Genomic DNA, 24,975 nt, shown 5'->3' with positions numbered 1-24,975 from the left:
CGCCCGCGCCGGTGGGAGCCCAGCCTAGCCCAGCCCAGCCCAGCCTAGCCTAGCCCAGCCCAGCCTTCGCGTGGATTCCCGCGCCGCGGGGGAACGGAGCCCTCCGATCGCGCTCATCCCGCAGCTGCCGCCCACCCGCGGCTCCCCTCTCGCCGGCAGATCCGAACCGACGGGCGCTCAGCAGCCGGCAGCCCCGAAGCATCCTGTTGCGCTGGGTCTGCAGCGAGGAGCGGAGAAGCAGCGTCTTCCGAAAGAGCCTCTGCCCAGGTTGAGATTCGCTCCTGGCTCGGAACAATGGCTGCACTGCCAAGGCTGGTTTGCGTGTCTTTGGTCGTGTTGGTGGTCTGGGGTAGGTGCTTCCATTCCCTCTTGTCTTCAGCCAGGGTCTCCACGAAATCGGTGCTTGTGTCTTTGTAGGATGCTTCTTTAAAACGCTGCTTTTCCTAGCAAGGTTGGCTTAACGCTGTCACGAAGACCAGCCTTTGAGGTGGCTTTTTTGTTTACGAGAGGAGAAGGAAACAATATTCGTGCAGAGTTAGTATGAATGTAATGGAGTTAATATGAGCAGAGAAAACACGTTACTGCTAAGTAGACTTAGGGCACAAAGCGTGTGCTTTAATACGCATGCAAGTTCTTTACTGTTTCCTGTTCTCTGTTGCTTTGAAATTTGCAATGTAATTTAACATTTAGTTGCCTCAGGGAGGATGTGCAAACCGTTAAGCAGTGCATGTTAGTGCTGGCTTCCCATGCCGTCTATATAAACTGTTGTAAATCGTTTCAGTGCGATTACAGTTTTCCTTCTGCAACCAAGAAAAGGTTGGTTAGTTTTGCCAATACAGCTACATCTGATGTGCACGTATACCTACAGCTCTGTGTGTGGGTGCGTATCTGTGTGTACGTATCTAATTTAACCAGAGTAAGGCACGATCCAGTAGCTGCTTATTTCTCCCAGAAAGCTGGTGCTTCCCGTGGAGCTGGTAGGATGGGAGAATGGGAATGTGGCTGTTTCCAGGATAGGTCCTGGGATAACGCACTGCTCGAAAGAGTGGATTAATGGTATCTCAGAGGCTGGGGAGGAGGGAGCAGCCAGCAAAGTCAGCATCTTCAGCGAGCTAAACTCTAGGCTTTGGAGACAGGTTTGGACAGACAGAACCCAGTATTGTTTAGCCCAGGGGACAAATGTCAGCAAGGATTTAGGCTGAGATGTCGTGCTGAAGCATTCCTTTTCCTGTCAAGCGTGTAGCTTCCCAGACAATGATTTTTGTCTTGTTTGGGAGAGCAGTATTTTATAGTTGCCAGTGTTAGCACAGATCTGATTGGAAGCGTTTTGGAGCAGGAATGCGTGAAAAATCAATAACTCCTCCTGCTGCCAAATTTACTCGAGTCCAAGCCCCTTGGTTCCCAGTACTGCTTACAAAACCTAGAAACAGGAAGGGTGGTGAATCCTCCCAATTTGTTTTGAACACATTGCCAGATGAAAGCATCCAGACCTCTTAACTTAGCACAAAGGGCGAGCTGTTCCTCCATGCTTGAATTCTGGGCTTTCTCTCATACCAGACTGTAATTGCTACTGTAACAGGAGCATGCTCAGCATGCATGGGAGGGAATGAGCAATGCCTCTAAGGTGCATTAATTACTATGGGAAAAATTAAAGTTGTGGCAAAGCAGGTGCTGGAGAGGTGAATCTGCATGAAGTGATCACCCTCTGTTTATTATTATGAATTATTGATATCTCAGAGAAGGAAGCTTGGTAAAATCTTACATTTGAGACTTGTCTGTTGTCAGAGGGTGCTAGTAATAAATCAAATGGTTTTCCATTGGGGATGATGTGATCATAAATGCCGATACGCGGCTACTGACATCTCTCTAATTCTGTCTTATGCTTCTCTGTCTCGCTTTTCCTCTGCTGCTCCTTCTTCCTAGCTGGTTTTTGTTCTGCAGTATGTGTTGAAGTTCCATCAGAGACAGAGGCTGTCCAAGGAACGCACATGAAGCTACTCTGCATCTCCTGCATGAAGAGGGAAGAGGTCACAGCCAGCACGGTGGTGGAATGGTTCTACAGGCCGGAGGGTGGAAAAGATGAACCTGTATGTATGTTTGGTAGCCGAGCTCTTGTTCTCATAGGTCTTACTGTGAAACACAGCCCAGTGAGCTCATGTGGGAGATGCCAAAAGGTATTTATAAGATTCTCAAGGAAGGCTGTATACGGGAAGTAGAGACACCCAAAGATGAACAAAAGCTGTCTGCTGCATTCTTACTCAAAGTCTATAGAAACGCTCAGCAGGCTGCTTTCGTATCACGGAGGAGAGACGAGCTTGGAGTTCAGATCTAAGCTGTGGATCTTCACAATTTCTGCAGCATTTTCACCCAGAGGCTCCACAGCACCAATTTTGAGCAGTAACTAAAGTGCCTTTTCTTCACTTAGCTGATTTCCACACTTGGGCACAGCATGAACTCATGGCAGAAAAAGCTAGAATCTATTGTTGAGTTTAAACATCTGGGGTGGGGCATACATGAATATGAATTTCCAGTTCCATTTCTTGAATACAACAAGTCTAGCATGTAAGGAGATCAAGAAGGGAAACAGAAGTATGGAGTGACACCTGGTACCCTTGGCCAAGTCTCCCTTCTTAGGACACTTCTGAATCCCAAAGCTGTTCTTTGGAGGTTAAATCAGGATCCGATAAATCTGCAGGACAGGATTTACTTCTTTTTGCCTCAATAAAAGTGCTGATGTCCTGACTGTGGGAGGATGTTTGTGAGTTGTTTTGGACCCCTGTCAGGAAAAGGTAAAATTCATTTTCAGAGTGAACCAAAATGGGAATGGTACAGACGAGGGGCAACTGGTATTCAAGGAAGGCTGGTAAAACAGAGAATAAGTTGAAGGCGAAGTACACGTGTTTCTTTCTATATCTGAGTATGAAGCATTAGATCAGCGGTTGCGTTTCATCGCGATTGAGCAGGGCTAGGCAAGATGACAAATATCCTCCTACTGTCTCAGAACTAAAGGGGCTGTGCTAAGGAATGAGATGGGAATTCACTTTCAGTGACCTGGGTGATATATTTGCCAGTGGCAGCCCAAAGAACACGAAGGGATGTGAGCTGGGGTGGGCGGTTTAACGATGGGGACTGTGGTCAGCCAAACACCTGCAAGAGATTAGGCCTGCGAAAGCCACCTGAGCTCTGTTCTTCTGATGTACTGTGTTCATGCTGTCGTATTTGTCCTGCAACACTTCCATTTCAGCTGAATATCCCTGGGCTTACTGAAAATGACTGTTTGTCTTTGCTGTATTTATTCTGTGGTTCCTTCTTAAGACGATCTTACGTGCAGTGACCGACAGGCTGGGCACGAAGACTGCAGGATCCTAGTTTTTAGTTCCATTGCTGATCTTTTGATTGTTCACATGTGTGTCTGTTTTTCTGTGCCATAGTTTTTTCTACCTCTGTGATGGAGATCATGCAATTTTCTGTCTTTTGTAAAGGAATCTGAGATTTGAGGTAAAGGAAGGTAGAATATGAATAGGTGCCGTTACTAAGGAAGCTGTAGCACAGAGCATAACGTGTGTGTAGCTAGAGGAGGATGGTGATCCTTGCATATGCTGTGGTGTTGTCTGAGATACGAGTCAGTGATTAATCAGAATGCCCGGTCACATTTCCTCACAGATCTACGAGTACAGGAAAACGAACCATGAATTTCCAAGCCGCTTCAGTGGTCGATTACAGTGGAACGGGAGTAAAGACATGCAGGATGTGTCCATCACTGTGTTAAATGTGACCTTGAACGATTCGGGTATCTACACGTGTAACATCACCCGGGAGTTTGAGTTCGAGATTCACCGACCTCTCTTCACAAGCTCCAGATTGATCCACCTCACCGTGGTGGAGGAGGGTATGAAGGATTGGCGGAAAGTGTGCTGTGCCTTAACTCGCCGTGGGTGTTGTCATCCAGGGATGTAGTTTGTCATTGCATTGCACGAGGGGGGAGACTGAGCTGCCAGATAATTGCGTCTCTGTGTGCCAGCAACAAGCACTACGCAGGGCTCAGGGGGAAAGACCTGCATTTTATTTGCCGGCTGCAGCCTCTTTCTAGGCTCGGAGTGGTTGTGTGTGAATGTGGGAAGGTATAATAAGCTTGGCAGGCTGGTGCGACAGCTGGGCAGGCACAGGGAGCAAGCAGAGGTTTCCAGTTTCTCCGCTCAGAACCCTCGCTTCTCCCCTGGCGGCTCTGGGATGCTACAGCACAGCCATTGCCAGGGTTCCCGCAGCTTCTGCTTCCTTGCTTCCGCCCCCTCCCTCTCAGAACGACTCATTCTCCATTTTGATATCAGTCTCTTCCTTCCACGCTCTCCCAGTCCCTCCTTCCCTTTGCAGCGCTCCTGAGCCTTTCTGTTACTCTTGGTTTTGCTCAGTTCAGTGCTGAAATCCTGGCTTGTTAGAAATCTATGGGAATTCCGCTGTTCTCTTCAGAGAGGGACAAGAGCCTTTAGCCCTCATCTTTCTCTGCTGTGTCTTCCCTTCCCTTCTTCCCCACAAGCATCTCCGTGTTTTGATCTTTCAAATCACTGGGGGCACAATACAGTCAAGTAGCACCAGCGAGTAGGACGCACAAAGGAAACAGAGTGTGAAGATGAGATAGGCTAACGGTGAGCAATCTGTATGGATGCGTGGGCGGCGGCGAACGCAAGACGCATGCAGGCCTGTGCGTGTTCGATTCCACTGGAAGCAGGCAGTGGGATCGCTACTGGCATATCCTGTTGGCAGCCTTGCCCGTTCCTTGTCTTCTGCCCCCTCATAGCATAGTGGCACCCGGGTGTCTCTGGCAAGGTGGGTTAGGAAGGATGGCACGAGGGTGGAAAGCGTCAGTGGAGCAGCTGTGCTGCGCTGGCTGCATGTAACTGATCGCAGATTATTTAATTTTCTTAACAGCTGGAGAAGACTTCACCTCGGTCATCTCTGAAATTATGATGTATATTCTGCTGGTCTTCCTCACCTTGTGGCTACTGATAGAAATGGTCTATTGCTACAGGAAAGTCTCTAAGGCAGAGGAGGCTGCCCAGGAAAATGCGTAAGTGTGAAATCTCTCCAGATGCGAGCTGTTCTGCGAGGGTTCTTCAGATGTCTCGGTCCAGATCAGACTGCAAGAAGACTGAACTTTGCTATTGCACATTTTAGCTGATGTTTGCTATGTCTGGAATCATTGCAATGTTTAGGAGTACCAAAAGAGACCATGCGCTTGCACAGTGCACCAGGTAGGGAGGGTGGCCACAGTGCACGTATTGCGAAGTGGCCCGGTTTGAACTGCGCAGAGACGCTCTCCTGGAAGGCCTGCTTTCAGAGATCTGACTCACAGATGCAGTTGACACAGCAGAGATGTTCCGATTTTCATACTGGTCCGTTCCCACCTTTCTACATACTTGGCTTGGATAAGGGTGTTCTTTTCACATGGTAGGAAGGCTGTATGCGTAGGATTTTACAGTAGGGAAGACTCGGTGTCTGCTCCTGACTATGCCGAGGAGAGTTTCCTACTGCAAGCGTCTTCTACAGGTGACATTTGTTACCTTAGAGGTATTTACAGGCACTCAATAACTCTGTAAGGGTGAATGGACCCAAACTGGTTTTTGCACTGCAGCGCTCGAGGTTATGCTTTCCTCCTTCCCTCCAACTACAGGACAGACTATCTTGCGATTCCATCAGAGAACAAGGAAAACTGTGCCGTGCCTGTGGAGGAATAGCAGAGAGGCGTCAATGGAATGAATGCCACCAAGGTAGGCAATGAGGGAAGAGTCAGTCACTGCTTCCGTCTGTCAGCGCTTCAGCCTTACTGCAGTGGGTTAGGCATGCATGGGGCTGGAGGTGACAGGAGACTCCTGGAGTCTGGGTGTGCTCCTCCTCTGGAGCTTCCCCAGTGACTGTAGAAGCAATATAGGTATCTGTAGATGCTGGATGTACTAATAGTACTTTAAACCCCCAACCAATACATACGTTCACCCTCAGGCCATGGTATAATTAATTATTCCTCCTTTGCCCATTCCTGTGGAGTCGGGAATAGTCACTGTCCCGTGCAGATGGGGAGCTGTGCTCAGAAGGAATATAAGGGCACTAACTCCAAAGGAAGCGTCTGTGAGGAAGGACTTTGTGCACAAAAGACCAAAATCTAGGTCTTTTAAAGTCTTGTTCACGTCCTGTCAGTGATCATGCTAATTATATCGCGATCCTCACTTCAGTAAGGTCAAATGACTTGCACTCCAAGAGGAACTCTTTCAATTGCAGGGGCTCTGAAGACACAAGGACCGCGTCGTGCCAGCCAGGTTTGAGGGGGAGCTCTGCGGCATCAGGAGGAAATACGGGGAAGTGTAAATTCTCTTCCATTTGCCTTGGACTCTGTACAGCCTTGACTTTGGCCTCATGACTCCATTCTGAGCTGCCAGCCCATTTTCCAAAGGACTCTTCTTTTGAAGCATGCTAAACAAAAGGCAGAGGGGTGTGGGCAGCATGACGCCTTCCCAAGTTTCAGTCCCATCATCACGTTAATATCTTTGTAAAAGTTAAGTGTCATTTCTTAGCTGCTGTGACCACCACCTTTATTTGCTAAATATGCTAGATCTCCATTGCAGAGGTAAAGGGTATGTATGTCACGTTACACTGACCTGCCGGACTGGGAATGAGGACATCTTTGTGTGATGTTCCACCGTATGTTACCGCCTAAGCTGTGTTAAATAGAAAGAACTTATTTAATTAGTTGCTGCCTGGTAAGTCACTCTGGACTTTGGGCTACCTGTGCGCAGGCAGAGTAGGGTGAGGGCTATGATGCATTAGAATTGTTGAAAATGTGTAGTAGGAAGGATGAGTCCCTGTGCCATGTTCACACTTGCTTCTGAAGGAGGGAACTGAGCACATAGATCCTGAAGCACTCCTACTTTGGGAGGCAATATGACGTAAGTATAAGAATCCCCTGTATCCCTTCCTTTCATTTAGCAAGTGTCAAAATTCTTAGTTCCTTCCATTTGCCTTGCATAGCAGGTTTACTCATCAAGTATGCAGAGACACAGAGATAGGAGTAACCTGCGGAGCCGTGTTCTGCAACAACAGGCAAGCCAGTAGGACAAGGTATGCCGTTCTCCTGTTCCTGGGGAAAGCCCTGAAAGGAAGGCAGCCTGATGCGAGCAGGCAAGCAAAGTAAATCAGATGTACAGCTCTCACAGGAAAAGGACGGACAGCTTTGTAAAATGGTAGTAGTTTTTGCGGCTGTGATATCAGTCTTCTCATGCTATAGTGTAGCACCACCTAGAGGAATAGATGGAAAATGCTTATTTTTTCCTAGTTAATCGTAATTTGAATAGCCAGCATTCGTCATAAATGATCCACTGCTGCACAGGAATCGCGCTGTAAAGTCAATGTTTCCTATGCAAACTTAGCTTTTCAATTGTAGTGGGTTAAGCAGGGTAAAATTGGTTTTCTGGCCTCAAATGTGGATCAGTTGAGCTCAACAACTAGGATTACGAGGCGGAAAAAAAAGGCAGGAACATTGGCCGGGGTGTAATTGTACCTGACGACAAAACGGGGGAAGGTTTGTTTTTTGCCTGTAGCAGATGATGTTACATCCCTGCTGCAATGGAGCATATACTGCTTGCAAGAGTTGGCAAATTTTGCTACACTGACCGCTTGAAATAGTTACACAGTGCTTGTGAATCAAAGCATGCTCCCCACCTACAGAATTTCCTATGCTTTGTTCTGCTGCTTTCTATGTGTTGCTAAATATCACAGAAATTACTCCATGGCCAGATTTCTAACTGGCAGTTGTTCAAAATTCCTGTTTTTTAGAGTGGGTGTCAACATCAGTAAAAATACTACTTCACAGTAGGATCGCGCTCAAGCCCAGAGCAGAGTCTGGCAACCTGAGCGCATTTTCCAGAGGAAGCACGCTTGCAGTCTGGACACCGGTTCCTTAAGACCTAATAGCCAAAAGGGGAAAAAGCAGCTGCTCTCCTAATTCAGCTGGATATTTTCATTTTCCCTAGGCCAACTTGCCTGGCCACAGGGCAATTTTCGGCATAATCCTAACGCTAAACCCACAGCAAAATAGGAGGGACTAGAGTGTGACTCCACAGAGTTTCTGTCACTGATGCCCATGGTGATTTTTAGGTAAGGTCATGTAACCTCTCTCCCACTTCAACTCTGCGCCTCAGTCCCTGTGAAGCATTGATAACTCTCTGGTGTCACAAAGTTAAGTGAAAAAAGGAGTGAGCTGAGAAATTCTTGAAAGCTACCTCAGGTGGTAAAGAAGGGCCGTCCTCTAGCCCTGCACCTTCCGGTATCTTACATGCATCATTTTTAGATGCATTTTTTGGGACAAATCGTTCACTTTTCCGGTTCCTGCAGAAAGGTATGACTATTGCCCTGTGTTGTTCTAGGCAGGAGAAAATGGTGTGTAAATTTTGCTCAAGATTCTCACAAGAACAAAACAAACAAACCAAAAAATTAGGGATTTTTTCAAGGGTCGTGTTAAAGGCAGGTTGTGTCCTGGAAGAGATGGTCCTGGATTGCCTCTGAAAAGACTCTCTCTGTATTTGGAAATGACAGAAGAGGCTTTAGAATAGGCAGGATAATAAAAACAACAAAGCACTCATGAGCTGCGCTGTTTGTTTGATAGATTTTTTTTTTTTTAATTTATACTGTACTTCCATTGTACTAGCTACTTTACATTAAGTTTTGGCTGCATAGCCTTTACAATTCCTAGGTTCTAGCAGGTAAGTTTCATTATCGTTTTACCGCATTTTGCGCACAGCGCAAACTTTATGACAGTTAGACAACTCCTAAAACAAAACCACGGTTCCTCCCCCACCCCACCCTCAAGTTCGCGTTAGCGCTACAGGCGCATCGGCCCTGGCCAACAGCCCCCCCGCTTCCCGGGCTCTGGCGGTGAAATCCAGAAGGGAAGCGCACACCCACGGGTGTGATTGTACAACCCTCTCCCATGCCTCGCTGTGAGGCCATCCGCGGTAATTTGCAGTTACGCACAGCAATCGGGGATGCAGGATCCAGGGCCTCGGGCAGGGAGAACACGCTCGGGGGTTTTTAGCAGCTTTATCCAGCCCTGGAGCGGGTGATGGGAGACGAACTTCCGTGAGAATGGTAACGTCGCAGAGGGGCCACGGCCACGCGATGCCAGTCCAGGGCGGTTGTAATGCTGCAAGGGCTCTGCTGCTCCTCCCTCCCTCCCGAGCTCGTCGGGCCAAGATCCAGGTTGGCGCTTCCGTATCTGCTCTGCCAAGTGCTATCACAAGGGAGGTGGGCTCGCGAAGACGGGGAACGACACGTGCGTGGCACAGGCTCCACCTCGTTGCTGGATAAAGCTGCCGTTTTGTAACGGCTGCTCTCCCAAATCCTAATGCTGCTGGGTACAGATCGGGCCAAAACTGAGACACGACCAAATGGCTCTAGAACCTGAGCTGCACGTTGGTTTTATTCCCTAACTATTCTTGGAGTTTGGGCTGGGGAAGGTGGCCATTTAATGTTAGCAATGGAATTGGCCTAAATGAGTGAGGTAACAGAAACGGCCAGAGGAGGTACCTCCCTGAGCCATGTGCAAATATAATTCCTTCAGCAGAAGGAAGTCCTTTTACCTACTGAAAAAAAAATAAAACACATTCACTTAAAGAGCATACAGACTGTGGCAAGGAAGAGCAAGCAGGGACAGCACCAGGTCAGTCCATCTACAACACAGGGAATGATTGTCCAGCAGCAAAGGTGTGAGGGGAGAGGGAAAAGCCATAGCAAGCGCTGCAAAATGGGTGGGAGAGGAGGGCATGGCACGCCACGTATCCATGCTAAGAGTTAAGCCCATGCTGTCTGGCTAGGTCGGGAAATAATCTCAGTCGGCAGTTGATCAAGACAGGAAGAGATTATTTGGCCAGTGTGCACATCTAGAAAAAGAAAGGTATTATGGCACAGAGAGACTCGTGCTGTAGAGGCTGCAAAGCGGAGAGATCAGCGCATGCCAGGCAGGGGAATGGGCCAGAAAGTCAGCACAGTCGCGTCTCAGAAACTATGCTGACACAAATGTTTTGTGAGCCACTTGCCTCAGATGCTTTGGTTTGAGAGTCTCTGTTTTGAGTCTTGTTTTAAGCAAGCCCCCATCGGATCGTTTAACTAGTGCCGAGACTGAAAAGACTAAGCCAGAGTCCGCGTGACTGCGCCATGAAGCCTGTCAGTGGCAGCAAGCCTGGCAGAGATCCTGTCGGGAAGACCTCTCTGGCATTCAGCAGGTAGCACAGAAATCACTGGTCTGTCAAAGAGCTGTGGGACGGCAGCAGCTGCCTTGACAAACAGCACAGAACTGCCTCCCCTGAGCCAGGCACTGTTGCTTTAGAGTGTTTGTTACTGACTGTGCTTTTCTGCATCCTGTGGAACCAGAAAGTCCCACCTCTAAATTAGGATGTGGTTTGCTTCTATCCCTGTTGGGAAAAGCAGGTGCTGAGCGACAGAGCGCTACCTGGTTAAAATGGCTAGTTCAGTACACATCACAGAAGCTCTGTAAGGCCGGTCCAGGGGGAAGTCCTCTCGGGAGCACAGCAGCTCCACGCTGAGGGCAGAGGCGTACTGCACATTTGCCGCACACTATGACTGAGCCCACTGTGGACAGAGACTCTTCCTACAGCACTGCACTAGGCTAGAGACCGCGTACACCCAGCTACTAACCGTCACGGATTGTTTTTTTCCATAGGCATTAACTCATATGCTGGCTTTATGCTAACTGTGCTCATGTAAATGAAGCTGAGGAGTCCCAAAAGTTTCCCCACTCCTAGTAGCACGGAAAGACCCATCTAACTAGCTAGGAGAGATTCACTCCCCAAAACAGCTGCCATGAACCTCTGTTTTGCAGGTCGTGCTGCACGAGCAGCGCTGGTCTTTTTGGGGTTGGCGACTATCTCCACCCCTCTGTCCTAGTGCTGGACGGCGTGAAAGCTGCAGGCTGCCCTTTGTCTGTCTCCTCTATTTAGGTGCCTTAGGATAGCTGAAAGATGACGGACATACGCACCTGAGAAGGCAGAGCTGCCAGGAAAGGGCAAGGGATTAAGGCCGCATGACACACAAGTACTGTATTCACCAAAACCTGCACGTCTGCAGACCCTGCTGGCACGTCTGCCAGGTGGAAAACAAATTTCTACCTTCTTGTAAAAAGGTAGGAAAAAGCATATATGTACACTATGTGGTTTAGCGCTGAGGACACGAGTAGGCTAAAAAGTGTGTCCCCCTCTGCACCCGGGTGAGCATCTGAAACTAACAGTGTCTGATAAGAGCACAGATTAATCATGCCAAGCTTTCTGAGGCTATGGTAATGCAGGCATCGTTATTTCAGAGGTGGTTTTGTGCCAGGGGCTGTAAAAGCAGCAAAGCATCGTGTCTTGAAACCTTGCCTCTTTCAATACAGGGTCACGTTTATAATAAAGGCATGCCTGTATAGCTCTTAGGCTTCTCTTTGTTAGATCTAAAGCAGACAAGTGGGGTCGGGTGGTCAAATGGCAGACTGCTGCCCCCGGCTGGTACGGCAGGCTGCAAGTTGTGCGTAAATGCCTACTCTCTGTCAGCAGCATAACTGAGATATGCTGGGGAGATCAAAGCTGTGTGACTTTTCTCCCAAAGGGAGCCAGGAAGGATTTGTGCAGAAGTTAGTATCTGTTAATATCAATTAATATGAAAGTTTTCTGACTGAAGTGTGCCTCGGATTATGTAATGGTTGATTGCTGAGCACCCAAAAAGCATGGCTGTTCAGTTAATTCATAGTTCAGCTCCTATTCTTACCACTGCAGGTACCTTTCTCTCTTTTAAGTGGAATGTACAGAGCCAGCAATGCCCCTCTCTTGGGCACATGCTTCTGATCTTACCCCCTGAAATAACCTGTGCCTTTTGGTGCTTCGTACACTTTATCCACAGGTGCTGCACTGGATATATTTGGTATCTACTTTACAGACGCATGATTGCATAGCAGTTATCCTGGTCTCAGGTTCACTTGAGCTCATCCCAGATGCCATAACCCAGACACCTCTTCTAAGGTAAGCCTAGAAGGACTGTATTTATCAGAAGCAAGATTGTATCAAGCTAGGATTAGTGAGTATACTCTACTCCCGTATGAACACGTGAGATACACAAAACGGCAAATCAGATCCCTCCTCCCAATACATAGCATCTTACTTGGCAAGAATTAGGCTACTGGCCATTGGCATTACTTTGCATGTTTGGCTGGAGAAACGCTTTCTTAAAAAACAAAACAAAAAACCTCTCTTTTGTAGTTGTTCAGACTCTGGAAATCAGAGCCCAGCTGCGCTCACCTGGCAGATTACCAGGGCCAGAAGGGTCAGAGGGAGGACTTGGCAGGGAAACGCGTCTGCGAGGTGCTGTAAAGAAACCTACCATGGTCGTGGGATTTCTGGCGCAGGTAAGCAAGTAAAGAAGTGAAACGCTGACAACGAAAGCCAAGCTACGACTTGGCTGTGACTGCTTAGGGAAGGCAGAAGTACCACCCCCTGTAACATCGTTCAGGTTGCTCGGCCTTGCTCCTAGAAAGCATTGCTCATTTCTCTAGGCAATGTGGTCAGAAACTGGTGGGTCCAAAACTGTCTATGGCTGCAGAAGGAATTAATCTGTTGATTGGGACTCAACTGCAGTTGCAGGTGATTCCTATTGTAGCTCTCTAGAGGAAGGCATCTAGGTGCAAACGTGCTGCGGTTTTGTTTAAGCCCTCACTTTTAGTGCCATCGTGGGGTTTGCCTTAAGAAAAAGACCTTGCTTTTTTCTCTATTACTACTGTGATAAATTAAGAGGCAATAGAAGATCATTCATCCTATCAAACTCCACGCCAGACTTGCTGCCAAGCGGCAAAAAGAAATAACTAAGACTCTCAGAAAAAGAAACCTAAGGCTTCAGCAAGAACCCTTCCTCGGTTTGAAGGGCACTGCATGTACAAGGTTCTGTTTGGCGACCACTGCCCTTCTGCTCTTTATCATAGGATTTATCGTAGCTGTGTGTCAGGATTTATGTCAAACCCGGTAAACCCAGCTTAAAGTAATGTGCAGGCAGAACGAATATTAGTGCTTGAGATTGTTATAGCTGCCTCTGCGTGGCCTTGCATTAAACAGAGCTTGTGCAATTCTGCCTCTAGGGCTGAGCCCAAGGAAGCCACGCCAGTGGGAACATCCCGAACCTAACGCTACAGCAATCTTGGAGACTGCTGCAGAAGAAGGAGGACGTACAGATGAGTGAATGGATTTCTTGCCTCCATAACTAGCAAGAGAACATGAAATTGGTAAGAACCAAACTCTGATCACTAGCATTTATTTTCAACCCCCTCAGACAGGCGTGTTTCTCTGCCTCTTGATGGGTTACATCTAGCGATGTGCAAAACCCTCCCGGCCTGGTGGCAGAGAACCCCAGATTCCAAGCCTCTCTCTCAAGATGTGGTCATCGTCTTTTCTGGCATGGGCAAGGTGGCAAGCACAGGGCTCCCTCTCTGTCTTCCTTCTTGGTGCTTGGAATTAAATTGGAAAAAGGGGAAGATGGGCAGCAGGGGATGTTTCTGTGCTTGGTAATTGTGGGAGTGACTAACGGGGAACCGGGACTCTTGGCCGGTGTGGCAAGTCACAGTGGGGAGGTGGGGCCCTCCTGCCCCGAGATGAGCTGCAGAACGCCCTTCCCAGGCACTAGCACCTCAGTTTCATTGTACAGTAGCCATTTCAGCAGCCTCCCTGGGACAAAGTGAGGGAGCAGTACAGTAGTCAGCAGCATTAAATTAAATAAATAGTTACAAATACACATTATTCTCTAGTTGCTGAGGCACATTTTTCCCAGTTGTACCTTGCTTTCACACTATTAAATGTCACCGCCCTTCAACTGCGAGTCTTTTTCTGTGGGACATGCGTTTAGCGCTTGGGAGAAATCAGCAGGTTACTTCTACATACATTACCCTTCCCTAACTGGAATGCTCGAATGGAGGCTTGGGAGGGTTTTCCTTAGACTCTATTTTGTCACCCAGCTGTGCAGATGAGCATTTCTGGGACAGGGATACGAAGATGAGTTGCTCACCCTTACGTCCCCTGCTCTTTCAGTGCCCGTTGGAGTGAGAGACAACAGACAAGCTAGAACTGCACCACTTGCACAAGGGGAATACGCAGCTGACTCCCTCCTGCCGTTCAGAAGGTGGAAAAATCCTGTGTTGCACAAGGTGGAGACGGAGGGCCTCCCATGTCACCTAATCGACCTGACTGGGTAAGATGAGAAAGCATGCATTAACCATTCAAACAAGCACCCTCCCTCCCAACCAGTCACAGTGGCATTTAGCAAACCACACAGCGCAGCCTCTGCTGCCCCTCTTCCTCATTTGACTGCTAACAGGAGCCTGCAATTATCCCCCAGAACATGTAGAAAATGCATGTTGTCTTTTTAATGCAGCTCTACTACCCGACTTGCTTACAGAGCAAACGCTTTGCCATCCAGCTTATGAGATACCAGTCAGACTCCTCACGCTGCGGGCATCCCTCCGGAGCCATCCTGCCACCCACTGACGGTCCCTTTTTTCTTTTCTTTTTTGGTCCCTGTGACCCTTCCTAACCTCTCCTGGACTTTCAGAGGCCTCGTTGCTATATAAATGCAGTCAAGTAAATATCCCAGCAAAGGAAAGGAAGTTGTTCTTTTTCTCCCTAACATTTTCCCACAGAGTTTATAAGACAAGGTAAGGGCTAGGTGATGTGAGCAAAATGGTCTCGCAGCCCAGGGGCAGGAGGGAAATCTGCTGAGCAGGGTAGCAGGAGTGGTTGCAAGTAGCTAGTAATTTTGGTTTTCTTTTTAAGTTGGGGTGCTCCCCCTATCATGGGAAGTCGCACAGGTAGTAGCCCTTTCAGCACCGATGTAGATCTTCAGCGCAGGAATGGCTTAATGGCAGGGGCCCAAGCACATAGAATGCAAAGAACTACAGAAAATGTAAAGGGGACACTGTCAAAGGGAATGGAAATGTGCTTTCTGTGGTGTAGCTCTCCTCCATCCGTGCACCTTGTAGGCAGATCCTCCCCATCGTCTCCTTGGCTATTAATGCAGTATCACTAACAGGAGGCAGCAAAGTAGTGTTTGGAGAAACTATTTCAGCTCATTTACATTCTGTGCTTTGCTCTCTGAACCAGGCGGGCCAGCATGACGGCAAATGGAATTTCTGCTCCAAGAAGTACAGGAGGTGATCGCCAGCGAGACCAGCTCTCTACAGCCCTACAGCAATTCCTCCAGAGGCCTCCTCTCCAAACGCCGAATAGTTTTGCAAGGGATTGATGCCGACTGCCAAAACCTCTCTGCCCTGAAGCCAGCAAGGTAAGAAAGTTGACAGTGTCCCCTTTATATGTATAGATAAATATAGTCAATGAAGGACCTTCATGCGTAGGGAGGGGTGGGGGGACACTCACTCTGATGCTTCCCTTTGAAACAACAAAAACAAAACGGACGGACAGACAAACAGCCAGGAATATTACAGAAGAGTGGTGCAAGGGCCCAGGGGAGCACACCTACGCGCACCCCTAAGCGCACCTCAGTGCCGGGAGAGCACAGCCCTCCCACACACGCACACACCACGCTACCACCGAGACACTCCATTTCAGCCAGTGTTGGAGGTCAATCCTTCCTCTCGATACGTAGGCTTTTTTTTTTTCTCTTAAAATCTGTATATAATATATATATTTGTATTCTGTATATATATATATTTATATATATATTTATATATCCTATTTACACATATTGCACACCGTCCTCTGGCCTCCTGCATTCCTGCCTGTTAGTGGAAACGTTTCCGTTTCTCCTCTGGATCTGACCCGAAGTCCCGGGACCCGATGCCATTCTGAAGATTTATTAGTGAATCCTTCATCTGCAAGACAAGAAATTTCGCTGCTGTGATGCTACCCTAGAGGTGAGAGTGCTTCAGGATTTCCTTCCCCATCAGTGCCTCCTTCTTCCACGTAAAGTATCGATTCATAATTACCTGGTTTTTGGGAGCGATGTGTCAGGGCTGGGATGTACAAATGGCGACTGAGAAGACGGGAGCCCACGAGAGACCATCCCCAAAGACAGTAGAAAAGGGGCGAGCAGAGTGAGGTACGGGGTGAGCAGCTCCTCTCCATGGGGGAGAGCTGCTTTCATTTATGAACTCTGTTCTAAGCAGCCCAGTGCACAAACAGCTCCTTAGGCAGCTTTGTGCTATTAAGGGCCCATGCAGAGCACGTCCCCTTCATCCACGCAAGCTGCATACGAATCCTGGGCTGAGGTAAACAAGTTTGCTTTCCGAACTGGGATGCCAGAGACTAGATATAGGATGTGCTAATATAAGATTTCTGGCCCTGCAGAATTCTCACCTCGACGTGCACGGGACCCCTCTGAGGTGACAGAGAAGCTACAGTAACCTGCAAATAGCCCTTGGGACCCGCTGCCCACCACGGATCTAAAGGGAGACTGTAGCGGAGGTGACGCACCAGGCGGACTACAGTGGAACCAGGTGAGGCTGAAGGATTGCGAGCGGGTGGCTGGGAGGACACGGTGGCCCGCTAGTCCCCATGCTAACTGGCCGTGCGGTCTCACCTGGTCTAGAAGCATCACCGAGGATTTGATGATCTCACGCCATTTTTGTAGCTCTGAGTCATGATACTTCTGCTGAGATTCTAGTAACTGGGCCCATTCTGTCTGAGATTGGGGTAACCTGTCAGGCAGAATATGAGCGAGAGTGAATCTAGGGAAACTGAAGTCAAGGGGGAGTGAAGTGGATTGGGAAGGGGTGTAGATTTTATCCGTTTCTACCTAATCTTTTCACCCAAAAGGAGCAGGTTTTCTTGAGTGAGACTGCATTTAAACGTGCTCAGTATTTTCCTAATTTGGATACCAGTGTTACTCTGTCTTAACTGTGGTACTTAATTAATGAATAGTAAAGATGTGCCTTTTGCAGAAGTTGCTGTAGCGTGGGTGGAACCAAAGGGCCACTTGCCAGCGGGGAGCATGAGGACAGAAGGCAGGGTGCTGTCATTGCCTGGGAGGCACGTATGCTGAAACACGGTACCGTGGCTGTTGATGGGGAATAAGGCAATGCCACATCATGTTGTGGGACAGTAGCCCTGTACAGTTTCTGTGTTTTGGGGTTGTTTTGAGGTATGCTGTATCAGCCCTTTTTTAACACAAGGCTTTCTGTTATGAATAATAGCAGCACTGGCTCTCTCTTTAATGGCAGGTGAACCTAGGTATCAAGCCCCTCCCTTCAGGCCCAATTAATCCTCCAGAACAGGGCTGGAGGCTGTTGAGCGGAGCAGAATCAGGACAGATGAAGGCACTTGATGGGAGGATCACTGGGACTGGCTGCCTGGAGCTGCTGCTCAGGGTCCCGGGCAGGAGGTAGAGCTCGGCTGGGCCAAGGCGAGGATAAATCTCAGTCGAGTTGAGCGAAGCGAGGAACGTAGCAACGAGGAGCAGAGTCCAGGTAGTTGGCATTGGCAGGAAGGCATGGCAGTAGCACCCCTCTCTGCCCGTTTGTTCCAAGAGGTATGGCCCTTTACCTTTGCATGAGCCCAGTTATGCTAAGTTGTGCTACTTTCTAGCATAGCTAAAAGTCTCTCCTACTTAGTCTTCTGCTTACCTCTTTGGGCTCTGCTGGTTTCTAACGTAGCTAAAAGTCTTTCCTACTTTGTCTTCTGCTTACCTCTTGGGGCTTTGCTACTTGCTAACGTAGCCAAATCCCTCCTCTCAGGCTACAGTAGAGATTTTCAAGCCTCCTTTATGCAAGTCCCTGTGTTAGCGAGAGCTGATCTCCAGCTACAACTCACTTCTTGGGTAAGTAAGTTCCTCCTCTCTCCCTGGCAATGTAATGTAAAAGTCTAACTTGTACCCCTCTTACCTTAGCAAATGGGCAGAGTGGGGTGCTACTGCTGCGCTAACTGCCATCGCTACGCTCCTCGCATCGCCCTGCTCAACTGAGATTTTTCCTCACCTTGGCCCAGCCAAGCTCCTCCTCCTGCCCAAAGCCCCTCTCTGCAGCTCCAGGCAGCCAGTTGGGGTGATCCTCCCGTCACTGCCCTGCTCAGCTCAGCTGGCTCCATACCTGGAGATAAAACAAAGACATGTTAATTAAGCATGACAATAAAAAACGAACACAAGTAAAAGAATGGACCCACTCCCCACTGTCAGTAATCCTAGTCTCTCATCAGTAAGACTCTACTACTAATAAAGACTGCTTTCCTTGTCTGAGGGGAGAGGCTACATACTTAGGATTGGTACACTTAGTTTGGGGGACTGGGTAGGGGACTGCCCCCTACCCAGAGCGCTTAAGTCTCAGTAGAACCAGATATGGAAGAAAATGTCTTTGGAGCTTCAAACTGAATGCTTCTGAGCACCCCCGGCCTTTGACCCAGCAGCTGGGTTCAGCTTACTTCCACAGCAATCACGGGTGCAGTACAATGAAGTTACCTGCACAGGGGGATGGACATACCTGTGTCATTCCAGTACATGCACATTACAAGAAGCATACAAACAGCACAGAAGTGCTATACTTAAATGCTATATTATAGTGCTCCAAATAAAAACCAAGAGTGCCAGAGGAAGTTGAAGCAGGCAAAACCACTTAATGTATCTATTCACAGGAAAGTACCAGGGCTATTGTGGGGAAAATAACTCCCTCCCCTAATGAGAAGAAATGACAAAGCCCGTAACACGAGGTAAAACATGCAAAAAAGTCATCACGACAGTAGCACATGGCTACGGATGCTTGAAGTCAAACCCAGCTTAGCAAGGCAATAACTGACCACACAAAAGTACTGCCAGAGAGCAGGCATAAGGGGACCAAAAACACCTTAGCAAAGTGGACCTGGGCTGTTCTGAACCTCTGAAAATAGGGAAGAGACTGTTCAGGCAGGCTACCTAGCACTTATGTACATAAAAAAAAACCCAAAAACCCATTTGCCTAAAAACGCCAGAAGGAATTCAAAACACAAAATTGCTGGCTATCATTATAAACAGACAGGTCACCACTGTAAATGCCGTCTCAGTGCTCTGGTGCGCATCCCGGGAGACGCAGAGTGGCAGGTCCGCCTTTGACCGTTTGGGGGAGTCTATATAATAAAGACCAATCCCAACAATTAATTCAGTCTAGTTGGAGGCTTTCAGTGTGCCTTCTGCAAAAGGAAATGGAGAAGTGCTGCCGTGCAGCCTGGAGCTCTACACAGCTCAGCACACACCCCAAGCAGACACTATACTGAAACAGAGCGTTCAAAAAGCCTTGGACAAGGTTCCACACTAAAGAAACTAAGTCCATCTGCAATCACACTTCACTGCTTACCATCTAGTACCGCCAGAGAACGCTTAGGTGGTTAAGGGGCGCCCTGTGTCCTCCTGGTGCGCTCGCTCTCTCCCTCCCACGCTGATACCTGGACCCACACCTTTCAAAACATTTATCTAACAGCTGAGTGTGTGTCATAGGCCAAAATTCTCTCTGAGTACAAAGGGCTCTTTCTAAGACACTGCTTTTTAAGTAGAGGGAAGTTTAGCCATCAAAGGAGGGGAGGTGACAACCTCGGCCCAAGACTGCAAAACATTTATTCGTTCAGCATCCTCCATTACGTGGGATGCTGGGAAGAAGCAGAGGTTGCCTAAACGCGCTGTCTTCTGCTGCAAGTCTCGAGCAGTTTCAGGTCTGGAAATGCTGATGGCCCCACAGCTTCACCTAACTACCTGCTTCCTCTGTTTTACACAAAAAGGAAGCCACTGCGTCCTGGGAAAGCCTCTGATCTCCATAGGAAACGTGCAAGAGGCAGCAAAGACAAAGCAGGTGTGGCAGTACCTTTCCTGTAGCCGCAAGCCCTGCCATGCTGTGAGCGTCTGTGTAGTATATTCCAACATCCAGAGTTTGTAGAACAGCATCATATTGAGAATGACCAGCAGCACCAGACTGGAAATAAATCAAAACAGTCAGTTTAGCAGCAGCATTTCATAGCCCATTGCCTGCCAATCCCACCTGGGAAAACACTCAAGGCTTTAAGAAGGTGTCTGGGGCCCAAATCCATGCAGTTTTGTGAGTGGGAATTTAATCTGAGTATGGGCTGGATGATCAGAACCCAAAACTTCACCTTGTGGGAGAAATGTGTGAGCAAGGAGGAGAGACAGAAAGACAGGGATGACGGATGAGACAGAATGGGTTGGATGAGTGGATGTGCTGAATGCAGAGAAAGGGAAGAAAATGGGAGAGTAAAGAGGTAAAAAAAGAGAGAGACGGTACCTGAAACAGATCCTAGTGGGAGCAGGGAAGAGAAAAGACGGAGTAGCTGCAGGTTAGAAACAGACTGACACAGAACAGGAGAAACAGGGCTGAGCGGAGGAGGCTCATAGAGAGTGCAGGAGATATATGGGGAGGAGGAGGGAAGAAAGGAACAGCGGGAAGAGAGGCAAGAAGGACAGACAGATAACCATGTGCCTGCAATTAATGGTGACGTTCGCGCAGCAAAAGATGAGCTGCGTGTAGCTCCTGCGGCCAAGCCCAGAGCGCGCCCATGCAGGGCACCGACACGTAAATGCACGTTGCAGCCTGCATGCATCCAGCCTTACCCACTCCTACCGCACCCGGCGATGGGAACAGCGCCCCAGGCCTCCCCGCAAACCCGTGCTTTGAACAGACACTGTACCACTCCTCTCGCGCCCCTGCCACCGCGCATGGGCAGTTCTGCTCCTCCCGTCAGCCGCGCTCAGGGAATAGATTCCAAAATAACACGCTCGTGCCTGTCTCTGAACAGCGCAGCTATTTTGCTGGAAGAATGGCCCACTATTGCCCAATTCAGTCAGGTGGATGGCAACTGGCCAGAAGAGTATTCTGAAAACGTTACGGGGGGCTCTCTGCTCACTCTAAGCTAAGCTAGTAGCCTGTCGGGAGAGACTGTCATAAAGCTTTTGTGCCTTCCTACCCACAGTTTTAATTGCATCCTGCCTGCTTAGATGCAGAAGATGATAGCATGAGGCTAGCTTCTCGACATTTCATTGCCTTACTTATCGTTACAGCAACTAGCTGGGTTGCTGCTGCAAACCCCTGCTGTCTTTACCCCACTGGGAAAAGAAAATGCAGAAAGGAGCTCAATTTGAAAAGTAACTTCAGTCTACAAATCTCTGCTTCTTCCCACCTCACTAAAAGGTGGGTGGAGCTTAAGAAAAGACTGAGCCCAAGTTCTGCTGTTCCTCTGGGGTTAACAGTATGCTTCCATTTCCCCAAGTGATAAAAAAAACCTGTGCCACATCTGGATTGCTCATTTAGACTATACCGCTTCACAGCACCTGCCCAGGAACCGCTGCAGCACTGACACATGAAAGCTACTGTCAGCCCAAGAGGCAGAGAACCGCTCAATATGCCAGGGTTTAGGCATAAAGACTGAGCCACAGGGATTTGAGGGGCCCATAGGCATCACTTTAAGCGCACAGGCAGTCAAGTCCAAGATTAGCAACTCTGCAAGGTGGTGGCAGAAAAGGGACCCAAACCAAAGGTAGTTCTTGCTGCTGAACTAGTGAAATCATGCCAACCTCTCTTGCTTCATGTGTTTCTACTCTTATTTTGCAGAAATAATCTCTCAACAGTCCAGCTTCTTTCTGCATTGGTATCCCTTGTCAAAATCACCACCCAGGACCAGACCCGAATAGATTTTGCCAGACCAGAGGAAAGAAGTAACAGACTCCTTACTCACACTGAGCCCTGCTGTGATAGCAGAGTAACTCCCAATGAGCTTTGCATGGTCATTTTTCTGTGATAACAGCTAGTTTGTTGACAGATTACATTAAATGACTTATTTTAAATTAGCACCACCCTCTCCCAGTTTCTAGTTGTCATTGAAAATCTCTGAGTCCCTGAAATAAAAAAGACTCTTTTCTACTTGCTGGATTTCTTCTCTTTTAAGTGTTGACTCCCCTCTCCTTGCCCTGCTTGCCACTATCAACATGTCCCAGACAGTATAGCTGACCTGCATTTAGGACTCCCAGAAACATGCAGGTCTGCAAAGCCCATGTTTGGTTAAAACAAGGTCAAAACCAAGGGCACAGGAGAGACACTGATAAAATAAGACCCAGAACCTACAGATCCAGACCAGTGGCCAGCTAAGTACTAGCAAAAGCTGGGAATCAAGCCAGACAAAACAGCTGATGGGGCATTTGGGGGAAATGTTATCTTTCCTGCCTGTTGTTGCTTTTCTGTCCTCTGTACTGCACAAAGTTTGGGACCAGAGAGGAATATGAGAGAGCAAATACCAGCACAGGGGAGCACAGAACACCAGAAACACAAAAGGACCAAAGTTGGTAAATGCTGACTGTGAAGGAAAACAAAAAAAATCACTCACACAAAACTGATGACAAGGAGCAGCTTGGAGACACTCTGCAGGTGGAAGCCGCTGGGGCTCTCCTCAGGGATGTGCCGTGTCTGAGTGGAACCTGAGGAGGTAGATGCGCTTAGGCTAGGAAATGCCGTCCAATGAGGAGGGCAACCCTTCTACCTCTACCCACCCCTCCGTCTCACTCAAACAATCATAATGCATCCTCCCTGCCCTGGAAAGCCCTGGCTCCTCTTTCCATTAACCCTCTGCGAGCAAAGCTCCGGTTTTTCTCCAGAGGTACCCAGCTCTCCATCCCTAGGCGTGAGGGGTCTGCAGTTCCTTACCTGCCACGTGCTTGATTCGATGCGCAACCTCCTCATCCGTGGGGGTGGTGACAGGACTCAGCACCTCCTCCAGGTGCGGCACCCGCAGATGGGCATGGGCCCGTTTCCTACGGCGCACGGTCGATTGCTTGCTCACCTTCTCTTTGGGGGATTGTCTGTGGACCTCAGCCAGGTACGTGCTCTCGGTTTTGGTCAGTTCACTCTCTGCAGAGACAGCAAGGGAAAGCGTCTAATAGAAGTGGCACTGGCCTTGCAGAGATACAGACTTAAGCCCGCTAATGGCACAGCTGCTGGGCCAGAGAAGTTGGCAGGGTCAAAGAGGCCCGTGCCAGAGGACCCGCTACACATCCCTCGCACTTGTTGCCGAACTCTGACCCCAGACTGCCCGCACTCCTGCCACAGAGCAGGATTTGGTGACGTGATTAATTCCAGCAAGTGCTACAAACACTGTGGTAGTAACTTTGGCTGGCCCATTCTATAAGCCACTCTGAGGTCTGATCCCCAGTAGGATGGCAGCAGGTATCACACTGTCACACTGCCCAGTTGCAGGGACGCGTGCATAAGTACAGAAGGTGCCACTGTTTGTGGGTCATTGTCGCCGCTCCAGTCATTGCCACTCTTACCCAAATGACGGAAATAATCCTCTAGGCCGCTCCAAAAGTTCTTCTCAATGAAGGATTTCACCAGCCCCCAAGGCTGTTTCCTGTAACGTAACTCTGTGGAAACCCTATGCGAAGAAAGGAAAGTCATTCTCCCAGTTTTGCTTCCTGGAAACGATGTCAATGCAAATATGAGAAATAATCATGCACACTGTTATTTCTGGAATGGCCTCAGCCCTTTGTGTTTCTTGACGAGGAGCACTGCATGAAAAGTCCTTCCAAAGGCAGTGGTAGGAAAAGCATCCCCTGAGAGGACCGCCAAGACCTTTGGCCATGTGGCAGGCAGACATTTAGATTACTTATCGAAGTCAAACAAAAAGCGTATAGCTTTGCCTGGTACCAAATTCCTCTGCCTGTCCCCCCCAAGGTGCGCCTCAGAGGCGCAGGGCCTGGAAGCACATCCTGTTGCTTATCACATGAAGTTGATCGTGTGCGACAACTGGCCCTGCAAACCAAGAAGGGGGCAAGAAAAGTCTGTAAGCCCCCTCCCTGGCCCGCTGTCAGCTCTCTCCGTCGGGTCTATTGTTTGCTCAACGTCACCACAGTAGGCAGCTGCCCCTGCAGTAACTCTTCATGATAGTGCTCTGACAATGGGACAAAGAAATGTGGCTAAGTTCTCCCCATCCCTTCTGACACACCAAAGAGCAGAACTCCCACCCAAAGGTGACTTCCGGTCATCAGTAAAGCTCTTTATCCCACAAGAAGTGTACCTGAGTCGGCTTTTGTTTCTGGCAACACGAGTCAACGTGTAGCGGTTAATGGTGTAGAAATAATCATGGTAGGGGACGTCGTGAGTTAGCACCTCTGCATCTATGACATAGCACTCGCTTTCTTGGCTGGCTTTGTACATTGTCTGCGTAAAAGACAGCATGCAAGGCAACTATTAGTCTGGTTAGGACATGGCTTTGATAGATTGGCACCTTCACCAGCACTTTACAAAAACAGCTCTACCACAAAAAGGAGATCACACCCTTGCCCAAGCCCCATCTCTGCAATTTTAACGTGAACAGCTCACCTTTCAGGGAAGGCGTGCTCAAGGGAAACCAAGTGCTTCACTCAGATGTTTCCCAAGGGCATATTTCAAAAGGGGCATTCAGTTCCAGCAGCTCAACCATTTTGTATCAGAGATATAGTTATGTACACTGCCACGTGAGGACCGGTTCTTGGGGACCTTTGCAAGCATTACCTCTTCCCATTAAACTGATGTCTGACTTGTCAGGGAGCAACCTGATCTAAAATAGGAAGTGGCCCTGCTTTGAGCAGAGGTCCTTTCTAGCACAAATTATTCTGCAATTGTCCACAAAAACATGTTAATTACTTCTTTTAAGCGCTTCTGATCTGCTTCTTTCTTCGCCCCAGAACAAACCTCACAAAGGGGACAGGCACAGTTAACTGCAGATCCACATGCAAAAGTATGGCTTTTCTTACAGACTATTTCCACTTACCGCCGCAGCGAGGACACAGCAAAGGGTGCCTCAGTGCTTGACCCCAAACTCAGAATAAAGCAGGCCATGTCCTTGCTTGCCTGAAAGTGTACTGTTCCCTCTGCCTACCACTTTGCTCTCCCCTTTTCTTTCTCTTATCTTCCCTGCACAGAGTTTTTGCTTCTGAACAGCACGCTTCATTCCA

General features: G+C 48.6%; 2 protein-coding genes across 8 annotated transcripts in view; one reads left to right on the top strand and one right to left on the bottom strand.

Annotated features, from left to right (window-relative positions):
• The first annotated feature begins 198 nt into the window (after positions 1 to 198).
• SCN3B (sodium voltage-gated channel beta subunit 3) lies at positions 199 to 21,840 on the top strand. Its single transcript, XM_075116418.1, has 12 exons — positions 199 to 349; positions 1,924 to 2,087; positions 3,664 to 3,889; positions 4,927 to 5,065; positions 5,669 to 5,765; positions 6,271 to 12,436; positions 13,160 to 13,303; positions 14,103 to 14,262; positions 15,171 to 15,351; positions 15,813 to 15,940; positions 16,374 to 16,522; positions 21,602 to 21,840. The coding sequence occupies exons 1-5, from the start codon at positions 295 to 297 to the stop codon at positions 5,730 to 5,732; spliced, it is 648 nt and encodes a 215-aa protein (XP_074972519.1). The 5' UTR covers positions 199 to 294; the 3' UTR covers positions 5,733 to 5,765; positions 6,271 to 12,436; positions 13,160 to 13,303; positions 14,103 to 14,262; positions 15,171 to 15,351; positions 15,813 to 15,940; positions 16,374 to 16,522; positions 21,602 to 21,840.
• The window catches only part of GRAMD1B (GRAM domain containing 1B), a 100,974-nt gene continuing 87,628 nt past the window's right edge, over positions 11,630 to 24,975 (bottom strand). For 6 of the 7 annotated variants that reach the window (XM_075116415.1, XM_075116412.1, XM_075116408.1 and 3 more), the window contains 7 exons: positions 24,057 to 24,199; positions 23,311 to 23,414; positions 22,688 to 22,891; positions 22,371 to 22,461; positions 19,844 to 19,951; positions 16,606 to 16,723; positions 11,630 to 15,898 (listed from right to left, as the gene is read on the bottom strand). In XM_075116415.1, the coding sequence (XP_074972516.1) occupies positions 15,809 to 15,898; positions 16,606 to 16,723; positions 19,844 to 19,951; positions 22,371 to 22,461; positions 22,688 to 22,891; positions 23,311 to 23,414; positions 24,057 to 24,199 (858 nt within the window). In that variant the 3' untranslated portion in view covers positions 11,630 to 15,808. Of the gene's footprint in view, positions 15,899 to 16,605; positions 16,724 to 19,843; positions 19,952 to 20,278; positions 20,291 to 22,370; positions 22,462 to 22,687; positions 22,892 to 23,310; positions 23,415 to 24,056; positions 24,200 to 24,975 lie in introns of all 7 variants that reach the window. The other variant, XM_075116414.1, reaches the window with a different exon arrangement.

The sequence above is a fragment of the Phalacrocorax aristotelis genome, chromosome 22 (genome assembly GCF_949628215.1).
Source record: "Phalacrocorax aristotelis chromosome 22, bGulAri2.1, whole genome shotgun sequence".
Classification (NCBI taxonomy): Eukaryota; Metazoa; Chordata; class Aves; order Suliformes; family Phalacrocoracidae; genus Phalacrocorax; species Phalacrocorax aristotelis.
This window is presented reverse-complemented; position numbering and strand designations above follow the sequence as displayed.